General features: G+C 39.4%; 1 protein-coding gene across 2 annotated transcripts in view; it reads left to right on the plus strand.

Moving 5' to 3' along the window:
• The window catches only part of wdr90 (WD repeat domain 90), a 70,800-nt gene that overhangs the window by 14,576 nt on the left and 34,588 nt on the right, over positions 1–21,636 (plus strand). For both annotated transcript variants that reach the window (XM_069905377.1, XM_069905378.1), the window contains 10 exons: positions 3,148–3,218; positions 4,195–4,304; positions 6,938–7,153; positions 8,250–8,312; positions 10,529–10,597; positions 12,582–12,692; positions 14,723–14,868; positions 16,411–16,468; positions 17,636–17,754; positions 18,814–18,975. In XM_069905377.1, the coding sequence (XP_069761478.1) occupies positions 3,148–3,218; positions 4,195–4,304; positions 6,938–7,153; positions 8,250–8,312; positions 10,529–10,597; positions 12,582–12,692; positions 14,723–14,868; positions 16,411–16,468; positions 17,636–17,754; positions 18,814–18,975 (1,125 nt within the window). The remainder of the gene's footprint in view (positions 1–3,147; positions 3,219–4,194; positions 4,305–6,937; positions 7,154–8,249; positions 8,313–10,528; positions 10,598–12,581; positions 12,693–14,722; positions 14,869–16,410; positions 16,469–17,635; positions 17,755–18,813; positions 18,976–21,636) is intronic.

The following is a 21,636-nucleotide window of genomic DNA, read 5'->3' on the forward strand; positions in this document are numbered from 1 at the left end:
GTCAGCCTGAAGAAAACTGAGGTCCTCCATCAGCCAGCTCCCCACCATGACTACCAGCCCCCCCACATCTCCATCGGGCACACAAAACTCAAAACGGTCAACCAGTTTACCTATCTCGGCTGCACCATTTCATCAGATGCAAGGATCGACAATAAGATAGACAACAGACTCGCCAAGGCAAATAGCGCCTTTGGAAGACTACACAAAAGAGTCTGGAAAAACAACCAACTGAAAAACCTCACAAAGATAAGCGTATGCAGAGCCGTTGTCATACCCACACTCCTGTTCGGCTCCGAATCATGGGTCCTCTACCGGCACCACCTACGGCTCCTAGAACGCTTCCACCAGCGTTGTCCCCGCTCCATCCTCAACATCCATTGGAGCGCTTTCATCCCTAACGTCGAAGTACTCGAGATGGCAGAGGTCGACAGCATCGAGTCCACGCTGCTGAAGATCCAGCTGCGCTGGATGGGTCACGTCTCCAGAATGGAGGACCATCGCCTTCCCTAGATCGTGTTATATGGCGAACTCTCCACTGGCCACCGTGACAGAGGTGCACCAAAGAAAAGGTACAAGGACTGCCTAAAGTAATCTCTTGGTGCCTGCCACATTGACCACCGCCAGTGTGCTGATAACGCCTCAAACCGTGCATCTTGGTGCCTCACAGTTTGGCGGGCAGCAACCTCCTTTGAAGAAGACCGCAGAGCCCACCTCACTGACAAAAGGCAAAGGAGGAAAAACCTAACACCCAACCCCAACCAACCAATTTTCCGCTGCAACCGTGTCTGCCTGTCCCGCATCGGACTTGTCAGCCACAAACGAGCCTGCAGCTGACGTGGACTTTTTACCCCCTCCATAAATCTTCGTCCGCGAAGCCAAGCCAAAGAAGAAAGAAGAAGAGGTTAAAGAGAAAAAACCGTATTCAAATGGAAACATTATCTCTGTTTCTCTTTCGACAGGATGCTGCTGAGTGTTTCCAGTATTTTCAGTTTTCAATTCAGATTTCTTGCATCTGCATTTTAAAATTTATTTTTTTTAATTATTAGAGGAAACAATGGAGATCCAGAGAATCCACCTGATGTATATGGTGTTAGCACCATTTAAGAGATTGAGGTGATTGCTTGCCCAGTGAAACTGCCCAGATGAAATGTAGGTGGAGGATGATGAATTAGGACAGAGAAGGAAAATGATACTGGAATTGTAAGATGATAAACACCTCAACTGCTAAAAATCTGAGATAAAAGAGAATATTGTAAATATTTTGTAAATATAAATTACATTATAAAATATGCAAATATCAATATTTTGAGGAAGAATCTGCAAAGAGAAAAAAATTAATGTCTGAACAATAAAAACGAGAAAGGATGGAAGCAAAATTTATTGAGTTTAATATTGAGTCCGAAGGAAAGATGAGTCCTTGAATGGTCTTTGTTTTAGTCTAGTTCACCCCTCCTTTGCATTTTTTTTCTGGTACTATTGACACATTTCTGACTAGTGGTGGTAAATCCTGTGCTTGTACAGAACCTATTTTCTTCTCTCTGGTGTTGATTTCCATACAGATCTAATTTTCACATGGTCTATATCTGACTTTTCCCATTCTTGACTTTATTTCCATTTTAGCAACCAATATCCATTACAAGCCCACAGACTCCCACAGTTATTTGGAACTATATACTCCCGCCCTACTTAGAATAGAATAGGAGAGCAGGGATGTGATGTTGAGGCTCTATAAGGCACTGGTGAGACCTGATGGAGTATTCTAAGCAGTTTTTGGCTTATCATTTAAGAAAGGGTATGCTGACCAAGGTCGGCGTCAGAACAAGTCTAATCAAGGGCATTAGGGTAACTGCAGGGGCACAATCTGACGTTCAAAAACTCACTCAGCAGGTGGAGAGGGTGGTGGTGGTGCCTACCTACGTACCATGAACCTCCTCCATGCACCACTGCTGCCATCACACTTCCCCCTCCCTCCAATGTAACAGACGCACTGCTGATAGGACATGGAAACTATTGGCGCTAGCGGTGCAGGTGGTGGGGGTTTACAATACTTCATTTGGGGGAATAATGTCCGTGAGCAGGTGGTGGGGTCTCAATTCCTCATGGGGGGTGCAATGCCTGAAAATGCCCCCCCTCGGCATCGGCCCTGGTGCTGACCGCAAAGGAGGTTCATTATGATGATTCCGAGAATGAAAGGGTTATCATACAAAGATCATTTGACAGCTCTTGGCCTGTATTCATTGGAATTTAAGAGAATGAGGGGGGATTGATTGAAATATTTTGAATGTTGAATGGCATGGACAGAGTAGATGTTGAAAGTCAAGGACAAGAGGGCACAACTTCAGCGTGGTAAATTTATAGAATTTGTTGCCACAGGCGGTTTGGAGACCAGGTATATTTAAGGCAAAGATTGATAGGTTCTTGATTAGCTAGGGCATCAAGGTTTAAGGGGAGAAGTCCAGGCGTTGGGGCTGAGTGGGGAAAATGGATCTGCTCCTGATTGAATGGCAGGGCCGACTCGATGAGCTGAATAGCTTATTTTGCTCCTATGTCTTATGGTCTTACTTCTCATAAGGACTCTTCATTTGGGGCACCAATAGTATTTATGTCATAGGGATTTGTTTGTCTTCACTCTGATCTCTTTCCTCTTCTCTAAAATTAAAAATATGCTTTTAATCCTCACTTTGCCAATTCTGAAGAGAAAGTCTGTCTTTCTCCCCACAGCTGTTGTCTTGTTTGCTGAGCATTAACAGTATTTTCTATTCTTGGTGCACACCACTGTTGTTGGACCCAGAGGACAAGGAAATGAGGGTAGCTCAAGATCATCTTCAAGGGAGAGCAAGGAAACAATCATCCAAGATCCATTGGGTTGAAGGGCATGCATTCCTAAGCTCAATGCATACATCCCTGTAAAGTCCTTCAGACTAATGCATGTGTATTTAGAAGTGGGGATTGAATTGTTATTGTCTTGAGTGACTATAAAAGACTTTCTTCACAGAACGTAAGAACTAACATCAGTGCAGAAAGTGGTTGTGTTTTGTTTTATTCCCTCAAGTGCAAAGAAATATTGTAAATCTGAAATTTTGGATAAAAGGGAAATGGTGGTTTGTTCTGTATCTGTATATACTTCATGTATATGTTTGTCTTCAGATTTCCTTCAGATGGAGTTAAGATGCCATATGACTCAATTCAGAAGGGACAAGTAAGCCTAACTAAAACAGGTCAGAAATGTTAACTTAATTTCAAGGTAACTATGAAGGATTTCAAGGAACTTCTGACTTCAATTTTTTTTTTACTGTCAGTATCATTTTAAAGGTCTTCCAGCAGTTAACTTGCATTGCATAATATTTGACAGTGCAGAGAAAAAAAACCCAACACCCAACCCCAACCAACCAATTTTCCCCTGCAACCGCTGCAATCATGTCTGCCTGTCCCGCATCGGACTTGTCAGCCACAAACGAGCCTGCAGCTGACGTGGACTTTTTACCCCCTCCATAAATCTTCGTCCGCGAAGCCAAGCCAAAGAGAGGAGGAAGAAAGGACTGAATGAAGATTGTAGGGAGTGAAGCTCTATCATCATTAATTACACCCTTTAGGGAACTGAAGTCACTCAAGGATAATCAGTAGAGAATTTGACCCTGTGACGCTGATCCCAGACTGCTTCAGGAGGCAAGGGAAGAGATTGTTGGGGCCCTGACAGGGATAATGAAATCTTTGCTGGCCACAGGGAAGGTGTCAGATGACCAGAGGATAAGTATGGTTTCTTTATTCAAGAAAAGCAACATGAATTGTTAATTACAGACCTGTGGATCTAGGGAAGTTACTGGAAAAATAATTTGAAGAATAGGATTAAATTTCAATTGGAAATGTTGGGATTCATCAAAGATAATTGGCAAGATTTGTTCAGGAGAGATCCTATTTGATTAACTTGAATTTTTCAAAGAGGTTACAAAATATTTTGATGAATTGGTATAGTTGATGCAGTTGACTTGATTTTTGACAAGGTACCATCTGGGAGACTGGTCCAAAAGGTTAGAGCCCATGAGATGCAAGGCGAGGTGGTAAATTGGATTCAAAATTGGCTTGGTGATAGAAACCAAAGAGTGATGGTAGAGGATTGCTTTAATGATTCCATCACTCTCTGCTATAATTTCACCTGTATTATTTTCACCCTAATCTTTTTTGCCTTAAATCTAGGTCATTCAACTCATTGCACTCCAATTAGAATGAATACCCATGCAGTGAGTGTCAGTAAGGCTGTCAAAGACAGAGTTTCACTCATCCAACAAATTACCAGCCCAGAAGCAGTGAGTACCTGACTGTCATTCTGTTCACCCTGTCATTAAGTATCTTAATTTACTCCTCTACTTTTCCACATGGTTGTCTAAATGGCAAATTCTTTCAGTCGATTACTTTTGAAATACAATTACCTCTGTTTTATAACAAAGAACTTACAATTATTTAGTACATTAAAAAAAAATCAGACATCAGAATGATTCACACTCAGTGATAATCTATTAAAAAATATGCAAATGGTGTTATATGGAGAAATTCACAGTTCTGCAAAACAAATGTCAGATTCCCCACATCTTTTATTTTTGGAAGCACAATGAAAGCATATCTTCCTGAAAGAGTAAGTGGAATTTCAGTTTAAAGTCCTATTTACTCACGAGAGTGTAACCAAGGCTGGGAATAAGGCTAAACGTATGGCCAGAGGCAGGAACTGGAAATTTGAATAGGTCTGTGGCTGAAGTCAGTATTAGAAAACAGGGACCAGGACATCCAATACTGCCTCAAAGCCTCGTTCTGTCAAGTTTTTAAGTGAGCTTGTCTGCAATGATTACCCCACATGAAAAATAACAAGGAGATGCAATTTACAATACTCAGCAACTGAATGACAGCCATGACGTGCACAGATTCTTTATTGCTGTCTCTGAGAGGCCCACTCGAAAGAGTGGCAAATAGGGAGGTGAACCTATCAAGAATGGAGGGGAATCATTGTCCTCTGGAAGGAGCACTCATTTGAAATTCTATACTTGATGTGAAAGCTCAAAACATTTTTCCACACTGGCCTATTTGATCCATCCTTGCCATCTCTCTTCACCAATAAGATGTTGCAAAGGAAAAATTCCAGCTTAAAAAAACAACACTGCTTCAGGAGCCTGCTGAAGTTCTAAAACTTGGTGGTGAGCTGTTCTGTCATGAGCCCATATCATCCACCACTGGAAAGAGAATGATGTACCAGAAATGCTAAGATGCTGCATCCATGGCCATCTTAAAGAAAATAATTGAAGAGAGGGTTGAGTTGCACTGTGGACTCCATCCACAGTGAACATGACCTTATAACATGAGAACTCTATGATAAATGCACAAATTTTACACATCTTTAACCTCATTTATATCTTGACTCCATAAAATAAGGGACGATGGAGAATCTCCTCAATTTCAGTTGACAATTGTTAGGTCTGCTTTGTTCATGAATGAGTGAGACAAACACCAGGCTGAGTCGAAATCAGGGTTCTTTGTTCTTTATTACCGGATTGTAACACTTGCGACTAACAAAGTTAGTCGGAGAATGCATTCTGCCGTTATCAGCAAAATGGTGATTTTTTATACCCTTGGATACATGCTTAGAACATCATCATATCATTACTTGTCCAATGACTAAAACTGTTGCTATCCTTTCCCTGCTAGCTTCCTGCCTCTCAATCCATCAATGTCTCTCTTATCTTGTAAGTACAAGGATGCATTTACATCTTGTTACAGCCCTGTACATTCCCATCTCATGATGTTTTACCTAACAGGAGTACAAGGACACCTCCCCTTCTTGTTACTGCCCTGTACAGGGTAACTCCCTACACATTCCCATCTCATGATGTTTTACCTTACACTATGGAGATTTGTCTCTCTCTTTGTTTCATGATCGTATCTAAACCATAATCTTTAATATGCATCTCTATGACACTGAAACTAGGTTTCAAACAAGATTGACACTTAGATTTTTCTCACGCAAACCTGCATTCATGTCCAGCAAACTTACTAAGAAAGTGGAGTGAATCTTCAGCACTAAATTGTGGCGACTGAACTGCAGAAACAAGATCTTTGAACTCCTGGAAGCTATGTATTTGTTGCTCTTGGAGGGTGAGTACCAGCCCATCAATGATTCAAAGCATACAAGAGAAAGGGTTGTGTGCACAGTATTTGCAAGACAAAGAACCTCTGTCAACCTGCCCCACTGTACAACCATGGTGAGATATTAAAAATACTTAGCCAACTCTCAGTAATAACAAAAATAATTTTCATATTCAATTTGCCAGTACAACCTTTGATAGTTAAGGAAAAAGTTATTTGAGGATCATAGCCTCAGACCCGCTACAAAACTCAGTTAGGAAATAAGCAATAAATCTATGCCCTTTTTTAAGATTTGAGACCTAGACTACCTTCAGTGGGGACCTCAAGATGCTCACTGCAAAATCTTTCAAATTAACTGAATGAACCAATTCCAACACCTCAGGCATTGAGGTCCATTTGTATTCTGACAGCACTTTTGGGTAGAACGTGGCTTTTGCGTATCAGACACCTTACTATCAAAACTGGCACTCTACTTGAATTTCTATCCAGGAAAAAGATTACCAGGCAGACAGTAAAAACATCTTGAGATGTGCTCAAAGATTCCTTGAAAGAATGCGGCATCTCCATTGACTTTTGGGAACAGCTTGCCCATGACTACATGAAGTGGAGAAGCACCATTTTTGTTGGTATTAAGAATCTCAGCTCCTTGAATTGCGAGTATTAATGGTAGAAGGAGCATCCTAACTCATTCTCTGATTTTGCTTAATTGCACTCTTTAAAAAAAAACAAACATTTCTTGAAATTGAAAGTTATTCTGATATTTTTTTCTTTCTGTTGCCTATTCTTCAAGAATTGTTTCATTTTCCAGGATCTGTTTAGATATCGGAGATCTCCTCGGATTGTTAAGAGCATCCCGGAAATACATTTGGATACTACTTTGTCACCCAGTCACAAATGGGAGGATGACGACACAGCAAAAAATATTGAATGCATAAAAGTAATTCCAGCAGATGATGGTGGAATTCATGTATTTGCAGATCAAAGCGGTAGAGCTGTAATCCACAGAGCCAACAGTGATACTGAGGTGAGATACAAAAGTATCAATTATATTTGTGTTTCATCTGTTTGAATTGTCATTTTAAGTTAATATTTGGAGTCTAGGTGAAAGTTTCAAGACAATCTATAAAAAGAAACACCTGTATAATTTGATATTTCTCTTAAATAGGGGAGATCTTTTAATATTTGGATTTCATGAAAAGCTAAAATTTAATTCCTCAATTTAAAATGTGCTACTTTTCATTTACCTGTTAATCGTCAGCTAGCAGATGTGTAACATCAGCTCACTGAGCTGAATGACACCCTTAGATGTCAGGAAATAGGAGAATCAAATCTACGAATAAAAGTTTTATTAATAATCAACAAGCTCAGAAGAATAATGTGCTGGAATATTTCCAGTAATTTATTTCTCATTTCCAAAGTCTGCAGCAATTTCATTTTTGGAAGAATGGAAGATTGATGTCTCTGATATTTTGATACTGGTTGCTAGGTGCCATACAGGAGCCCATTGAGATTTTTAGTCCTTCAATTCCACTCCTTCCCCACACCTTTATTCATGGATCTTGTAGATTCTGTTGCAGCAGTAAAATAATTAAGAGCTAGACATCTTTACTTGCTGTATCATAGATAATATGTAAGAACAACAGGAACAAGTAGAAGTGGATGTGGCAATGGCAGCTACTTGCTGCAGTGGATAAGGGGATAGTGGCTGAAGCAGCTATGTCGGAAAAGGCTGAATGATACTCACTGTTTCTGAATGGAGTATTTTTTTTCCAAGATTGCATCCAAGCATAACAATAATAGATCTGTCAGGTTTTAAATGTCAAAGAGTTTTCCTGTGCAACTCTGTAATAGCATGGTTTTTGACATTGCACTTTGTCTTATTGCGGAATGGGAGAACTAAATTAGATTGGAGCATCTCCGTAGAAAAATTTTAAAAATGAATACTTTTCTTCTCAAACACACCCTTTTTTTGAATCTGGACTGTATTTTTAAATATACATATTGTACACAAATGCCATGCAACATGGTGATAGCACAAAAAGAATATAGAGACCTCCATCCCTATTTTGTATGAAAGTGTACATCTAAGGGTGTCATTTCTATTATACCTTGTATTTCAGGCTGTACGAGCCAAGATATGCATACCCATCAGGCTTCCTGGTGAAAAATTCAAAATCCATAAGGTAAGCTATTTGCCTTGATTTTCTTCAGCCAGGTTTTTGACTTGTAACACTTTTCAACCCTTTAGAACACTTTCACAGGAGATGAGAAAAAGAGCTACTTATGTTCAGAATACCCTTAAAAATAATTGTTCAAAATTAATAACCTGTGGGTTTGACACACGCATTTCACACTGATATTGGTATGTGTATTACGTTTATAATTTTGATTTTTACCACATTATTCCCAGATACAGCACCCTAGCACTCCAAAATATCAAATTCAAGTTTATTATCATCTGATTGTATCTATACAACCTGATGAAACAGCATTTTTCCAGACCATGGTGCATGCCATAAACAAACAATACATAGCACATAAAGATGATAAATAATCAAAATACATAGTATATATGCCAATGTTATAGGATGCTGTTCATCAGTCTCACAGACTGTGGAAAGAAGCTATTCCCCAGCCTAGCAGTCCTGAGCTTGATGTTTCTGTACCTTTTTGATGGTTAAAAATACTGTGCGCTGAATAGAATAGAAGGGGTCTACTGTATTTTTGAGCCCTCTTTAGACAAAGCTTCCAGTCAATGTGTCTATAAAGGAAAGGGAGACTCCAGTGATATCAGCTGTTTTAATGATCGTGTGTCTAGACTTCTGGTCTGATGCTTTGCAGCTACCATACCACATAATGATGCAGCTAGACTGGGCACTCTGTGCTCTTGTAAAAGAGAGTCAAGATGAGGGTTGGTAGCCTTGTCCTCCACAGCCTCCCTTACGGAGTATAGGTGCTTTTGAGCCTTCCTGACTAATGAGGCGTTGTGAGTCCAGGATAGGACTTCCCTTGTATGCACACTAAGGAACAGTGTGGTCTCGACCATTGTTCTCTCTAAGCTGTGCACATGCACACATGTTTCGCAACCAATGCACAAAGGAAATTAGCGGGTACACAAAAGGTTAGTTACTTAAAATAATGTAATTAATCGTTATACCTATTGAAAATAAGCAAGCATTCAGTGCGCACATCCTTTTGTCGCAGGAAAAAAAAATTGCACATCATAAGATTTTTGCACATACTACTAAGAATTAAAGGGAACGTTGCCCTCAACTCTTTTCACGACGGACAGCTAATGTGTAGTGGAAAATGGTCAACCTTTGTTCTCCTGAAGTCCACAATCATCTCCTTTGTCTTGCCCCGTTGAGACTCAGGTTATTATTCTTGCACCATTTTACGAGCCTTTCAACCTCCTCTCTGTAATGTGGCTCATCGTTGTGGCTGATGAGGCCAGCTACTGTTGTATCATCTGCAAATTTGATGATTTTGTTGGACACTTTATAGATATTTCTGTCTGTAATTTCCTATTCTGATGAGTTTGCAAATGAACGAATACTTAATGAACATTCCACAAGATTCCATCTGTGATTTTATTGAAATTCTTTATTGAAGTAATTTTTTTTGATGTTTTCTCTGTTTTGAAGCAACCAAAATAAAATATTCATTGTCATATCTCTGCAATATACAGATACAGTAAAGTCTTAAATGCTGCAGCTTCTCAAGCACAATAAAATTTAAGTATAATTCAGACCCCCACAGAGAAAAAAATAAATTGATTATAAAAGGAAGAGAAATTACTATGAATAGGCTTTTGTTAGCTGTTTTGTGTTTGTAGTACAGACAGATCTTTGGTGATCTTGTAGTAGTGTCATGGTTCGGGTGATGTGGGGAGACTCAAGAGCCTGATATCTGTTGGGGGAAGAAAAACTGTTCTTTATCCTAGAGATGTAGGATTTCCGGCTTCTGTACATTGTCTGAAGGCAGCGAAAAGGATCAAGGCCAAGGTGATGGATGCCTTTCATGATGTTGGCTGCCTTCTTGAGGCAGTGCTTCATGTGGATATATTTGATGTATGGGAATGGATCACCCAGATTCCTGTGGCGGACCTGGGTGTGTCTGCCACTTTCTGCAACCTTCTGCATTTCTGGAGTTTCTAAACCAGGCTGTGATGCAGCCAGTCAGTGTAAGTTACACAATGCACCTGCAGAAATTTGATCGAATATGCAGTGATATACTCAATCTTCTCAAAATTACCAGAAAGTAGAGATGGTGGTGTGCCTTCTTTGCATTTGTCTCTCTGTGTTATCCCCAGGAGAGATACTCATTTTGTGAGATTAAATTTTGGAAAGTTTGCACTGTTCTGTAGGGTTATACATTCTATTCATTTCTATTTTTTCAGGGATTACAGCCAGACCCTATACTAAAGCTAAGGAAGGTTATTGGTTATGGAGGGTGCACAGTGAAATGTGTAAGTGATTTCTGAATCCAAATTGGTATTACAATGGATTTTTCTTCTTGTTAACTGCCCTTTGTCTTTCACTCACTTTTTGCCTTGATCCTATTTTTTTATTTGTGATGGTGGGGAACTGAGAAAATATTAAGAGGTTGATAACTGCCTTTTTGAAATTTGCAACACAAGTAGATGAGCGGTAAAGAAAGAATACAGTAAGCTTGGGGCATTGAGTAAGTCAGAACGTCATGGTGTAGCTATATAAAACTTTGGTTAGGCTTCATTTGGAGTTTTTTTTGAGAAAATTCTTTTGGACATAATGAATTCTGCCCCATTCAAGCCCTTTGGACTCTGAGAGACCCATTCAATATGAGGGAAGTTGAAATCACCTACTTTTATGTTCCTGATATTCCTACTCATTTGCTCCTCTAATTTTCATCCATCCAAGTAATCAACCCTTCTTATTTCTAAGATCCATCCATAATATCATGCTGGATGATCCCCCAAGAATATCCTCTCATTACTGCTGTGATTCCAGATCAAGAAGGCAGCACTCCCTCCTTTCTTACTTCCACTTCTATCTTGCCTCTTCCCTGTTACATTGAGTTGGCAGTCCTTTCTTCTCTGAGACATGTTTTTGCTATGGCTGATATACCTAACTATGGTCTGAGTTCATTCTCTTTGCGAAACGTACTAAATGCAGTTAAGTTTGTCAGACTTGCACGCCCTTTGACTTTCACCTGCTCCCTTTCTTTCCTCCTCCCCCAGCCTTTTTATTTGTGCTTGCCTGCGTTTTGCTCATATGAGGGGTCAGGCTCAAAACATTTGTGAAATATCTTTACTTCCTAAGGATGCCGCATGACCTTCAGAGTTCCAGCATTTTTGTGTTTTTACACTTTCTATGCTTTGTTCTCTGTATTGTCATATTAACAACTTGACCTTCAGTTGTGCAGTTAAATGATAAAATTGTTTCCTTCCTCTAAGGTTGTAAAAATGATACCTTCCCAGTTACTCCAGAATCATTCAAACCAAATGACTGAATTAGTGATTATTAATATTCAATGATATTTTAAATTTTCTCCTTTTCCATTATGTATCATGGACAATGCTTAAGCAAGGGCAGATTGATAACCTGCAGTAAGGGCTCTGCCTTTTGCTCATTTACTGCTAAGAACTCATTAAAATGGTCCAGATTTCTCCTTTGGTCCATTCCAGTGGGAAAGAATTTGGCCTTGCTTGTTAATTGCTGAGATTGGCTAGACTGAAATGTTTTAGCCTGCATTTTTGCTATGTTAGCAAAAAACAAGAGGGCTTAGGTTTGAGGTGAGAGAAAGAAGTTTAAAATTGAATTTGAGTGGAACATTCTTATGCAGAGCATTTGACGTCTGGAATGTACTGCCAGAGGAGGTGGTGGAGTTAGGTACAATCACCACCTCTAAGAGACATTAGGCAGACGCTTAAATAAGCAAGGCATACCCGTACATGTATGCAGATCTAATGTTGGATTAGTGTAGATGGTCAAAAAGATTGGCTTGGATGAGGAGATTTGTTTCTTTCTGTAAAGCCTAGACTCCATACGATAGCAATCATGATTATTAATTGACTAAAATCGATGAATGTGTACGGCGCGGTTAGCATAGCAGTTAGTGCAACGTTGTTACAGCGCCAGCAACTGGGATTCAAATCTGGCTCTGCCTGTAATAAGTTTTCACATTCTTCTTCTGTCTGTATGGATTTTCTCCAGGTGCTCTCGTTTCCTTCCACTGTTCAAAAATGTACCGGGGTGTAGGTCAATTTGGTGTAATTGGGTGGCACGGGGCTCGTGGGCAGAAATGGCCTGTTACCATGCTGCATGTTTAAATTTAATTTTCTACTCTTTTTGGCTTTTAGAAACCATAATTATATTTCAGTTACCTCTGGCTGCAAATATCACATGGGAAGTGCAGTCACAATCTTCTGGTGATAATTGTGGAATGCATCTTGTGAATTTCTTAATTTTCAGGCTGCATGGACGAAGTCTGGATCAGCTGTGGCCTATCCCTGTCATGCCATTGTTGTGGTCATGGAAATTGATACAGGACAGCAGAGATTTTTCATTGGACACACAGATAAGGTAAATTGAGATGAATTGAGATGCATTTATTGGTTATATTCCCCACTTTGTTGTTTTCGGGAACCTTTTGAAATATACTAGGTCAGTGCTTTGTCAAAAATGTCATTGATGCTGTATCTCAACATTTTTATTTCTGGGCCTGCAGACCTGAGACTAAATTATGAAAGCTTGATGATTTTTCCTCCTTTGTATTTTTATAACTTGCTATTTGACTGTCGTCGATAAAATATTGAACCTTATGACACACCTTGATTAGCATTATTCTACCTCGATTAACATTATTCTGAACAAGCTCCCAGTTAATGTAAGGATGTGATCACATAAACAAGAGCGCTAATAGAATTAGTGCTAAAGGGAATCTTTGTAGCAATCCATTAGTTGTGACAGAAATCTGATGTAGACCTATGCTCTCTTCAATGCTGTGTTATAATCTAGTACAAATCCCTGACCATGTTGCTGCTCTGCAGGAACTTGGATTTCAACAGCCTAGTGTGGGAGATCTGCACATCCAATGATCTCCCCACTGCTACTCCTGGAACATTAGTACTTGGAGTGATGGAAGAAAACGCAGAAATGCTGCAGGAACTCAGCAGGCCTTGTAGGGTCTATAGGAGATAAATATATATTATCGACATTTCATGCCTGAGCTCTCCTTCAAGGTATGAGAAAAAGCTGGCAGTGCCTGATAAAAGAAATAGAGATGGGAGGAGTACAGACCAACTTCCAAAAGGTGATAATTGGATATGTAGGAGAAAGGAAATGTGAAAATTGATTGGGGGAGGGAGGGGGTGGTTGGCACTGTGAATGCAGAACTGGGGTAAAGGAGACAGAGGGAAAAAGGATGAGAGAGACAGAGCTACAGGAAATTGGAGGTCATTATTAATAGCATCCAGTTGGATGGAGCACAGACAGAATACAAGGTGTTGTCCCTCCAATTTGCAGGTGGTCTCAGTCTAGCAGCACATGAGACCATGAACAGACATTCTGGCAAGGGAATGGAGCGCGGAATTGAAATGTGTGGAGACTGGGAGATTGCTTCATTGAGCAACTTGGTTCTGTCTGCTGCAATAGTGGAGATCTCCCAGTCTCCATTCAGTCTCTTTGATGTAGAGGAGACCACAATGGGAGCACCGGATGCAGATTCACGTGAAGTTTGGGGTCCTGAATGGTGGTGAGGGAGGAGGTGTGGGCACAGGTGGTGCATCTCCTGCAGTTACAGAGGTGACCTCCTCCCTCCACCATAGTCTCATGCGCTGTCAGACTAACACCACTTACAAATCAGAGGAACAGCAGCTCGTATTCCGTCTGGACACCATCATACCCGATGGCATTAACATTGACTTATCCAGTTTCCATTAGCCAATCACACCCCCTGTGTGTGTGTGTCTCTCTCTCTCTCTCTCTCTCTCTCTCTCTCTCTCTCTCCTTTTGAACCCATCCCTCCCATTACCAACCTTTCCTGACCCCTGGCCTGTCCTCCAAATCCAATTTCTACCTTTAGTCTGTTGGTCTGTATTTCTCCCCCTGCCATTTCTTTTATTCCACTGTTGCCTGCTTTTTCTTATACCTTGAAGAAGGGCTCAGGTCTGAAGTATTGGTAATATATCTTTGCCTCCTAAGGACACTGTGAGACCTGCTGAGTTCCTCTCACATTTCTGTGTTTTTAGGAGCTCTTAGAAGCTGGCTTGCTACACAATCCCTGCCTATCCCCTGTGTGAGCCCTCAGCCCATCCCAGTGATGAGTGGTTGTACCATTTGCCCAACCTGTCCAACATCACTCTTTGCAGGCAGTCTTTCCACAATGAGCCTCGAAGAACAGGTATTTTCATCATCTCTGGTGCAGCATCAGGGAGGTTAGGGGTTTGCGCCAAATTCTTAGCTCACTAGTACTCTCCCAACTTGAATTTTTTTTTAAAATTCAGGGCATTTTATACCGAGGGTGTTCTGAATTAATAACCAAGATCAATGCATTCAAGTACCATCTGTTTTGTAGTCTAAACTCTATTACTCTTTCATCTTCTTTGTGCTAGGTGTCTGCTTTATCCTTTAATGGAAGCACAACACTTCTAGCATCTGCACAAACTGGAAATGTAAGTCTGATTCGAGTTTGGAATTTCATCCAGGGGAACTGCCTAGCAATGTTTAAAACCCAGGTGCATTCAGTATCCTCCCTCAGGTAAGGATGGGTGGCAGTATTGCTTTTTTATGTTTCTCCCAACTTTGGTTCCCCAACTTATGACCATAATTGTGACCAAAGGATTGTCATATATTGGAATTTTGCTTATGCGCGTGGAGTAGCGAAGTCTTAAATCAACTCTTCTCTTCATCGTAAATTTTTGTTGTATTTTACAAACTATAACAGAGAATCAGGGCACGTAAGAGCCAAAATGTGTGTACTGAGCTTCTGGGGTTCATAGGCTGGGTGCGGTCATCTTGATTCCTGTGTGCCTGCGTGAGTGCCGGATGCTCAGTGAGTTCGCATATTGGAATTTGGTTGGCGCATGCACGGTAGGTTCACGTATTGGAGTTCGGTTGGTGCAGATGTGAACGTTAAGGGCATGAATTCAATATTGTCTGAGCGCTTAACTCTTGCGTCTGCGCCAACCAAACTCTAATAGGCGAACCTACTGTACTTGCGCATAGGAATCAAGATGGCCACGCCCAGCTTATGGACCATAGAATGCCAACTAACAAGGTAAGTACACACATTTTGGCTCCTACATGCCCAATGTGTGTACTTACCTTGTTAGTTGGCATTCTATGGTCCATAAGCTGGGCGTGGCCATCTTGATTCCTATGCGCATCCGGCACTCCCTGTTTGTTGGGCAGTTCCTGTAGTTAAAGGGGCTTTCATTATTCCACAAATTTACATAGTGAATTTTAATATACGGGAAGACTTTCATTGATTTATGGTTAAAGATTGAGTCAGAATATTTACTGTTCTAAAAATGCCATACATCCTTATTTATTTTTAGAATTTATTTTATCACAGAAAGAAAGATATTTAAAAAAGGAATATTTAATTAGCAGATCTTAAAATGTATGAAGGCATACATTTGTTTATATCTTAAATTATTTTCATTCCATGTTGCTCAATATATCTTCAAACATCAACTTACATGAGTTACATGAGGGTTGTTCAAGACATCAATAATTATATTCCTATGTTTGATAGCAGCATAGAATTGAATAAAATATCAATCACTATTGCAGAACTTTTGTTGTTGCCACTTTACAGTGAATTACTTTGAACTATTTTACAAATTGAATACCTTTCTTATTCAGCTCTTTGAGTCCTCTGTGAATTTAAGTTCCCTTGACTCCTCTACTTTTCAGTGACCAATAAGAAGAATATAATTTTCCTGCTTAATCTAGATGTTTCCATTGTGTAGAATTCCTGAAATGCCATGGAAGGCAGTTTTTCCGAGTTCAATTGTGCTTTTGTTGTGTTTGTGTGATGCTGGAAGCATCATTAGGAGATAAATCATTCCTAAAAGAATTCAACAGTGAAATCTCTCTGCATAAAAGTTATACTTACTGAGGTTTTGTTACGACTCCCAAACAATTTTGGATTTTATATAGGGGTTAAAAAAAATGTTTGTTCTTTGAGTTGTGCTTATTTGAATAATAATCCTTGAAATTAATTAAAGGTAATGTTTCTTGCTTGTAATGATTAGCTCAGATGATAGAAAGTAAGATCATGTTTTTTCCCTTTAAGTTTTTCCTTCAGTGGAGGGGTACTCTGTGGTGTAGGAAAAGATGGCCACGGTAAAACAGTGAGTACTTCCAAAATTTCTACGGAGACCCTCAATCATGTCTATATTATAAATCTAAATCATTAATTGCATTTTGAGTGCAACTTAATGCAGGATCAAGCATTAACATGTACAAAATCAGATGTACTGAGAAGATCTCTTAGCAAATAGAAGCCAGTCAATGCAATATCTGAGAATTTAAGAAATGGTAAAATGTTACAACACTCAATTATTGCAGTATTTCTAGCTGGTCATGATGCAGTGTTCTATCGAGAGAATTTGGCAATTAAACATGTTTAAAAATTGAGAACAATTTTAAATAGTGATCTTAAAGATGGCAATCTTTTAAATTTCACTGGAATACATAATAAAACAACTGATAGGATCATACATTTTTTAATGGATATTGCACTAAAACTATTTGGTCAGAGCTCTTGGATCTGGACACTTCACTGTCATTTTTCTGTGACTGTTTAAGTTGTAGTAGTCCTCAAAACAGTCTGAAGATTTGGAATATACAGAGAATGTTGGTAATAATTCTTGAATTATTTTATTTCTCTTGCAAAGAGATTTTCTTATTCCATTGTTGAGGTCGTGTACTTGCCTTCGCCGCTGATGACATCAGCAGTGCGATGCACGGGGGTAATAGCGCGCATGCACGGGTGTGTTAGGCGTCAGCATATGGGTGATGAATCTCAGGTGGAGGAGGAGGAGAGTGTGACAGTGAGCCTTTGAGAAGGTCAGAGGAGTTTTGCTGCATGGTGTTTGGGTAGTTGAAAAATGCAATTTTGTGTCTAGTGAATAAAAAAAGAAAGTTGACCATGCTGTGCTGAAAGAAACGAGTGAGTGTATTCTTTATTTGTGTTTGTAAGCCGTGGGGGTAAATCAGTGCCGTTACACCATAAGCCTTTCCTAGATTTTAAGACATAGGTGAAGAATCATATAAATGAATATGACAGGAATATGCCTTGGCTAATAAAGGCTCATCAACTTAAATTCACAGCATCCAAATGATCCAGTTTCAAAGGGGAAATTATCAAAAGCATCACTAAATCTATTGCAATATATTCATGAATTGGAGTGAAAGTTAAAACTACCAATGGAGCCAATTACAGTATGCCCACTGTCGAGTCAACATAAGAGTGAACATTTGAAATAATCCTCAAAAATCATAGTTTTTTTTTGCAGATGATCATGGTATGGAACACATCAAAGATAAATCAGGATGGTGAAGTGCTCGTGATGGCAAAAGCTCACACTGAAGTTGATATTCAGGTGATGAAAATAGCTGCTTTTGATGACACCAGGTAAGCAGATCAATGCTTTTATTTTGTGGAATGACATATTTCTTTCCCTGTTATGTGGCGTTTATCTTTCACACACTGTAGTGTTTGCATGGTACCTCTTGTTTCTATTACGGGTAATAATGGAAGTTTTTTTAAAATCATGTTTCTAGTTTAATTCACTGTTTAATTGGCTCATTCATTAGAGAGAGTGTCTGTAACTTGTTGTTTGTAGTATGTGTATTTCAAGAAATTGCTATTTCAGTCCAAAAGACTTTTCATGTTTACTTCACATGAGTTTTCTCTCACTCCTCCTCTCATGTCAATGGGGGTTGCATGGTCAGCATAGCGGGTTAACTCAATGCTGTTACAGCGCAAGGGACTTGGGTTTGAATCCTGCGCTGTCTGTACGTTCTCTGTGCCTACACGGGTTTTCCCTGGGGGCTCCGGTATCCTCCCACCATTCAAAAATGTACCGGGGGTGCAGGTCAATAGGATGCAATTCGGTGGCACTGGGTCAGGGCTGAAAAGGCCTGTTACTGTGCTATGTGTCTAAATTTAAAAAAAATCTTTCACTATATCTTTGCCCTCTTTTACCTTGTGCACTTGTCAAATTTTCTCTTGAAAGTACTTTGTTTAGAGTTCAATTGCATTGTGTAATCACTCTGAATAAAGAAAGTTCTCTTATTTCCCAGATAAATTATTTGTAGCTTTCTACCATTTGCTATTCCTCAGCTTTAAACTTTCCTCCAAGTAGAACTGTTCGCGAAACATCTATATTGTCCAGTCCATTTGTGTCTTCAATAACTTACTTTTCTGAAACAAAAAAATAAATCAATGTGTTTAATATTTCACAATGTTTATAATCTTTTAGTTCTTTACACATTCTCCATTATTTCTACATCGTAGTAAAGAGACTAGCATAATTTCCACATGAGCCACGTTAATAAAAGTTTAGAAAACTAGTTAATATTTCTATTCTGTAACACTTTAATTGCTTTGCTCACCTGCTGCTTACAATGGAGATTCTTATTAACTGACTATTGTCTGCCTGTGTGGTGATTGCCCAAATTGTTTTAACAGGATGGTATCTTGTGGAAGAGATAATATCCGTCTGTGGCGAGTTCGAAGTGGGGCACTGCGGTCTTGCCCAGTAAACCTGGGTGAATATCATTGTTTGGCATTTACAGATGTAGCATTTGAAGAGGGGCACCTGGCTGATAAAGACCCTTTGGACAGAACACTGTAAGAGCAAAACATAAATAGAAGTGTACCCAGACCAGTACACTATGATCTAACCTGTGCAGGATTTAAGCAGTCCTCTCAATTTATACTGCCTATTTGGAAATCACAAAATAGTAGAAAGTAGAAATAATGAAGTACTTTAAAAGTATAGACCATGTTGTAATTTCAAAACTTACTTTATTTATGCAAGAATAAGGCGTAATCATGGGATGTATCAGATACCTATATAGCTGTAAACTGAGCTGCTGCTGTGCTGAAGATCTTTCTTTTTGACTGCAAGTAGTGGTGGGTAAACTTGTACTCTTTGCTCCTTCTGGATTCTTAAAACATTGTGGGTTTTTATTTCTGAATTTACAAGCCTACATAGGTTGCGAAGAATATATTAAAGTCTAATACTGGATTGCAACTTTTGTATGGGTTACTTAGAAACTAGTTTTTTTAGTATGGCCCTTTTCTGTTGGATCAGAAGTAATAGGAGTCAATCATTCTTATGTGACACCATGCCATTTTTGTGGTACTTGGAGAAGTTCAAACCAAGGAATAAAATAAAAGCATCCCACTCAGCCATGCCCCAATGGTTGAAACTATCAAAGTCTTCACATATGACATATCTAATGTCTTAAACTTTTTAAAAAATCCATTGAAAGTAAAACACTCTCCAAAATATGTAAAGGCATTTAAGTACACTCAAGCAATTAAAAAAAATATTTGCTTGCATCCTCACTGTAAATTGTTGTGGCTTGTTGCAATTTTAGAGTCAAACCATTTGGAGATGATGGACCCTTCAGCTCATCATGATCTTGCTGACCATCAGGAATCCATTTACATTAGCACAGATTTTTTAAATTCACCTTACATTCCCATCAACCTCCTCCAGATTATACTACTCACCTACACTCTAGAAGCAGTTTACAGCACAAGTTAACTAATCAAACTGTATACCTTTGGGATGAGGGAGGAAACTAGAGCACCTGGAGGAAACCCACATAGTTACAGGAAGAATACTCAAGCCCACGGATGCAGCAGCAGAGGTCAGGATTGAACCCAAGTTGCTGGAACCGTGAGGCAGCAGTTCTGGTTACACTGGTTACAGCACATTTCTGCACTAGTGCTTCCCCAGTGGGGTTCATGAGGAGCAGTAGGGGGGAGTCACGTGATGGAGTAGTGGCCGGTAGGGGAATTCCAGCCCTCTCCAGAAAAGTTTTTAAAAAAAAAAGTAGAGAAAAAACAAAGTCACTAACACAGAAACCATCACAAATTGAAAGTGAAAGTGTGGAGAAAATGGCAGCAAAGAAAGAAAAACCAAAAACAACAGGAAGAAAAGAAGAAGGAAGGACGTCGGAAGAGGAAGGTGAAGGCCTTACCGGTACGAGGAAGCCCGCCGTGGAGAGAGAAGCCCGCTCCCTGAGGTCAGTGGAAACCCCGAACTCAGGACTCCAAAGATGGCTCACGGAGCCAAACAAAAGTGCGCAACTGCGCATGCGCGAATCCTCATGCATGCGCGATGCACAAGACAAAAACAACACCGACGGGAGGGGAGACCAGCTGAGGAGTAAATCTCCACAGCCGAAACAGACAAGTGTAACACGACAGCAAGACTCTCAACAGGAAAACAAGAAGGAAGAGAATAAAAATAGGAAATCAAAGAAACAACAGTTGACCAACCCAGAGGAAAAAGACCAACACCAAGACACTTTTAATAAAAATAAGAAGAACAAAAATACCCAACAAAATAAAATAAACAACCCAACAAGAAAACCAGAAGAGACAGAGGTAAAAGACAGATCCTGGAGTGGACTCAGAAGAAGAGGAGGGAGAACACAGAGAAATGGAAGATGAAGGGAAGGGCAAGTACATGGATTTTTTTTTAAAGAATATATGGAAATTAGTAAAAGAATGGCAGTCACAAGAATTCAGTGAAATAAAAAAAAGAAGAAAAAGTACAGAAGAAAAAGTAAATAGATTAGAGATGATCATGACAGAAATAGGAAAAAGAGTAGACAAGGTGGAAGAACGAGAAGAAGCCATAGAAATGGAGGTAGATGACTTAAAAAAGAAATTAGAAGAATCTGATAGCTCAGAAGATAGATATAATGGAAAATTATAATAGAAGAAACAATATAAAGATAGTGGGCCTTAAGGAAGATGAAGAAGGCAAAAATATGAGAGAATTTATAAAAGATTGGATCCCCAGGGTCCTCGGAAGACCAGAATTACAGGAAGAAATGGAAATAGAAAGGGCACACAGAACATTAGTCCCTAAACCACAACCACAACAAAAACCAAGATCCATTCTAGTAAAATTCCTAAGATATACAACAAGAGAAAATATATTAGAGAAGGCAATGAAAAAATTGAGAAGACAAAAAACCATTAGAATACAAGGGTCAAAAAATTTTTTTCTATCCAGATATAAGTTTTGAACTCCTGAAGAAGAGAAAGGAGTTTAATGGAGTAAAAACGACCCTATGGAAAAAAGGTTATATATTTATGTTAAAATACCCAGTGGTACTTAAAATAGTTATCCCGGGGCAGCAAAGCAAACTATTCTCGGATCCAGAAAAAGCACAAAAATTTGCAGAACAACTACAAAACAGACAGAGATGAAGAGATGTAACAAGAACAAAAATGACAACAAACTATATATATAAATAGTATAAG

The sequence above is a fragment of the Narcine bancroftii genome, chromosome 12 (genome assembly GCF_036971445.1).
Source record: "Narcine bancroftii isolate sNarBan1 chromosome 12, sNarBan1.hap1, whole genome shotgun sequence".
Lineage (NCBI taxonomy): Eukaryota > Metazoa > Chordata > Chondrichthyes > Torpediniformes > Narcinidae > Narcine > Narcine bancroftii.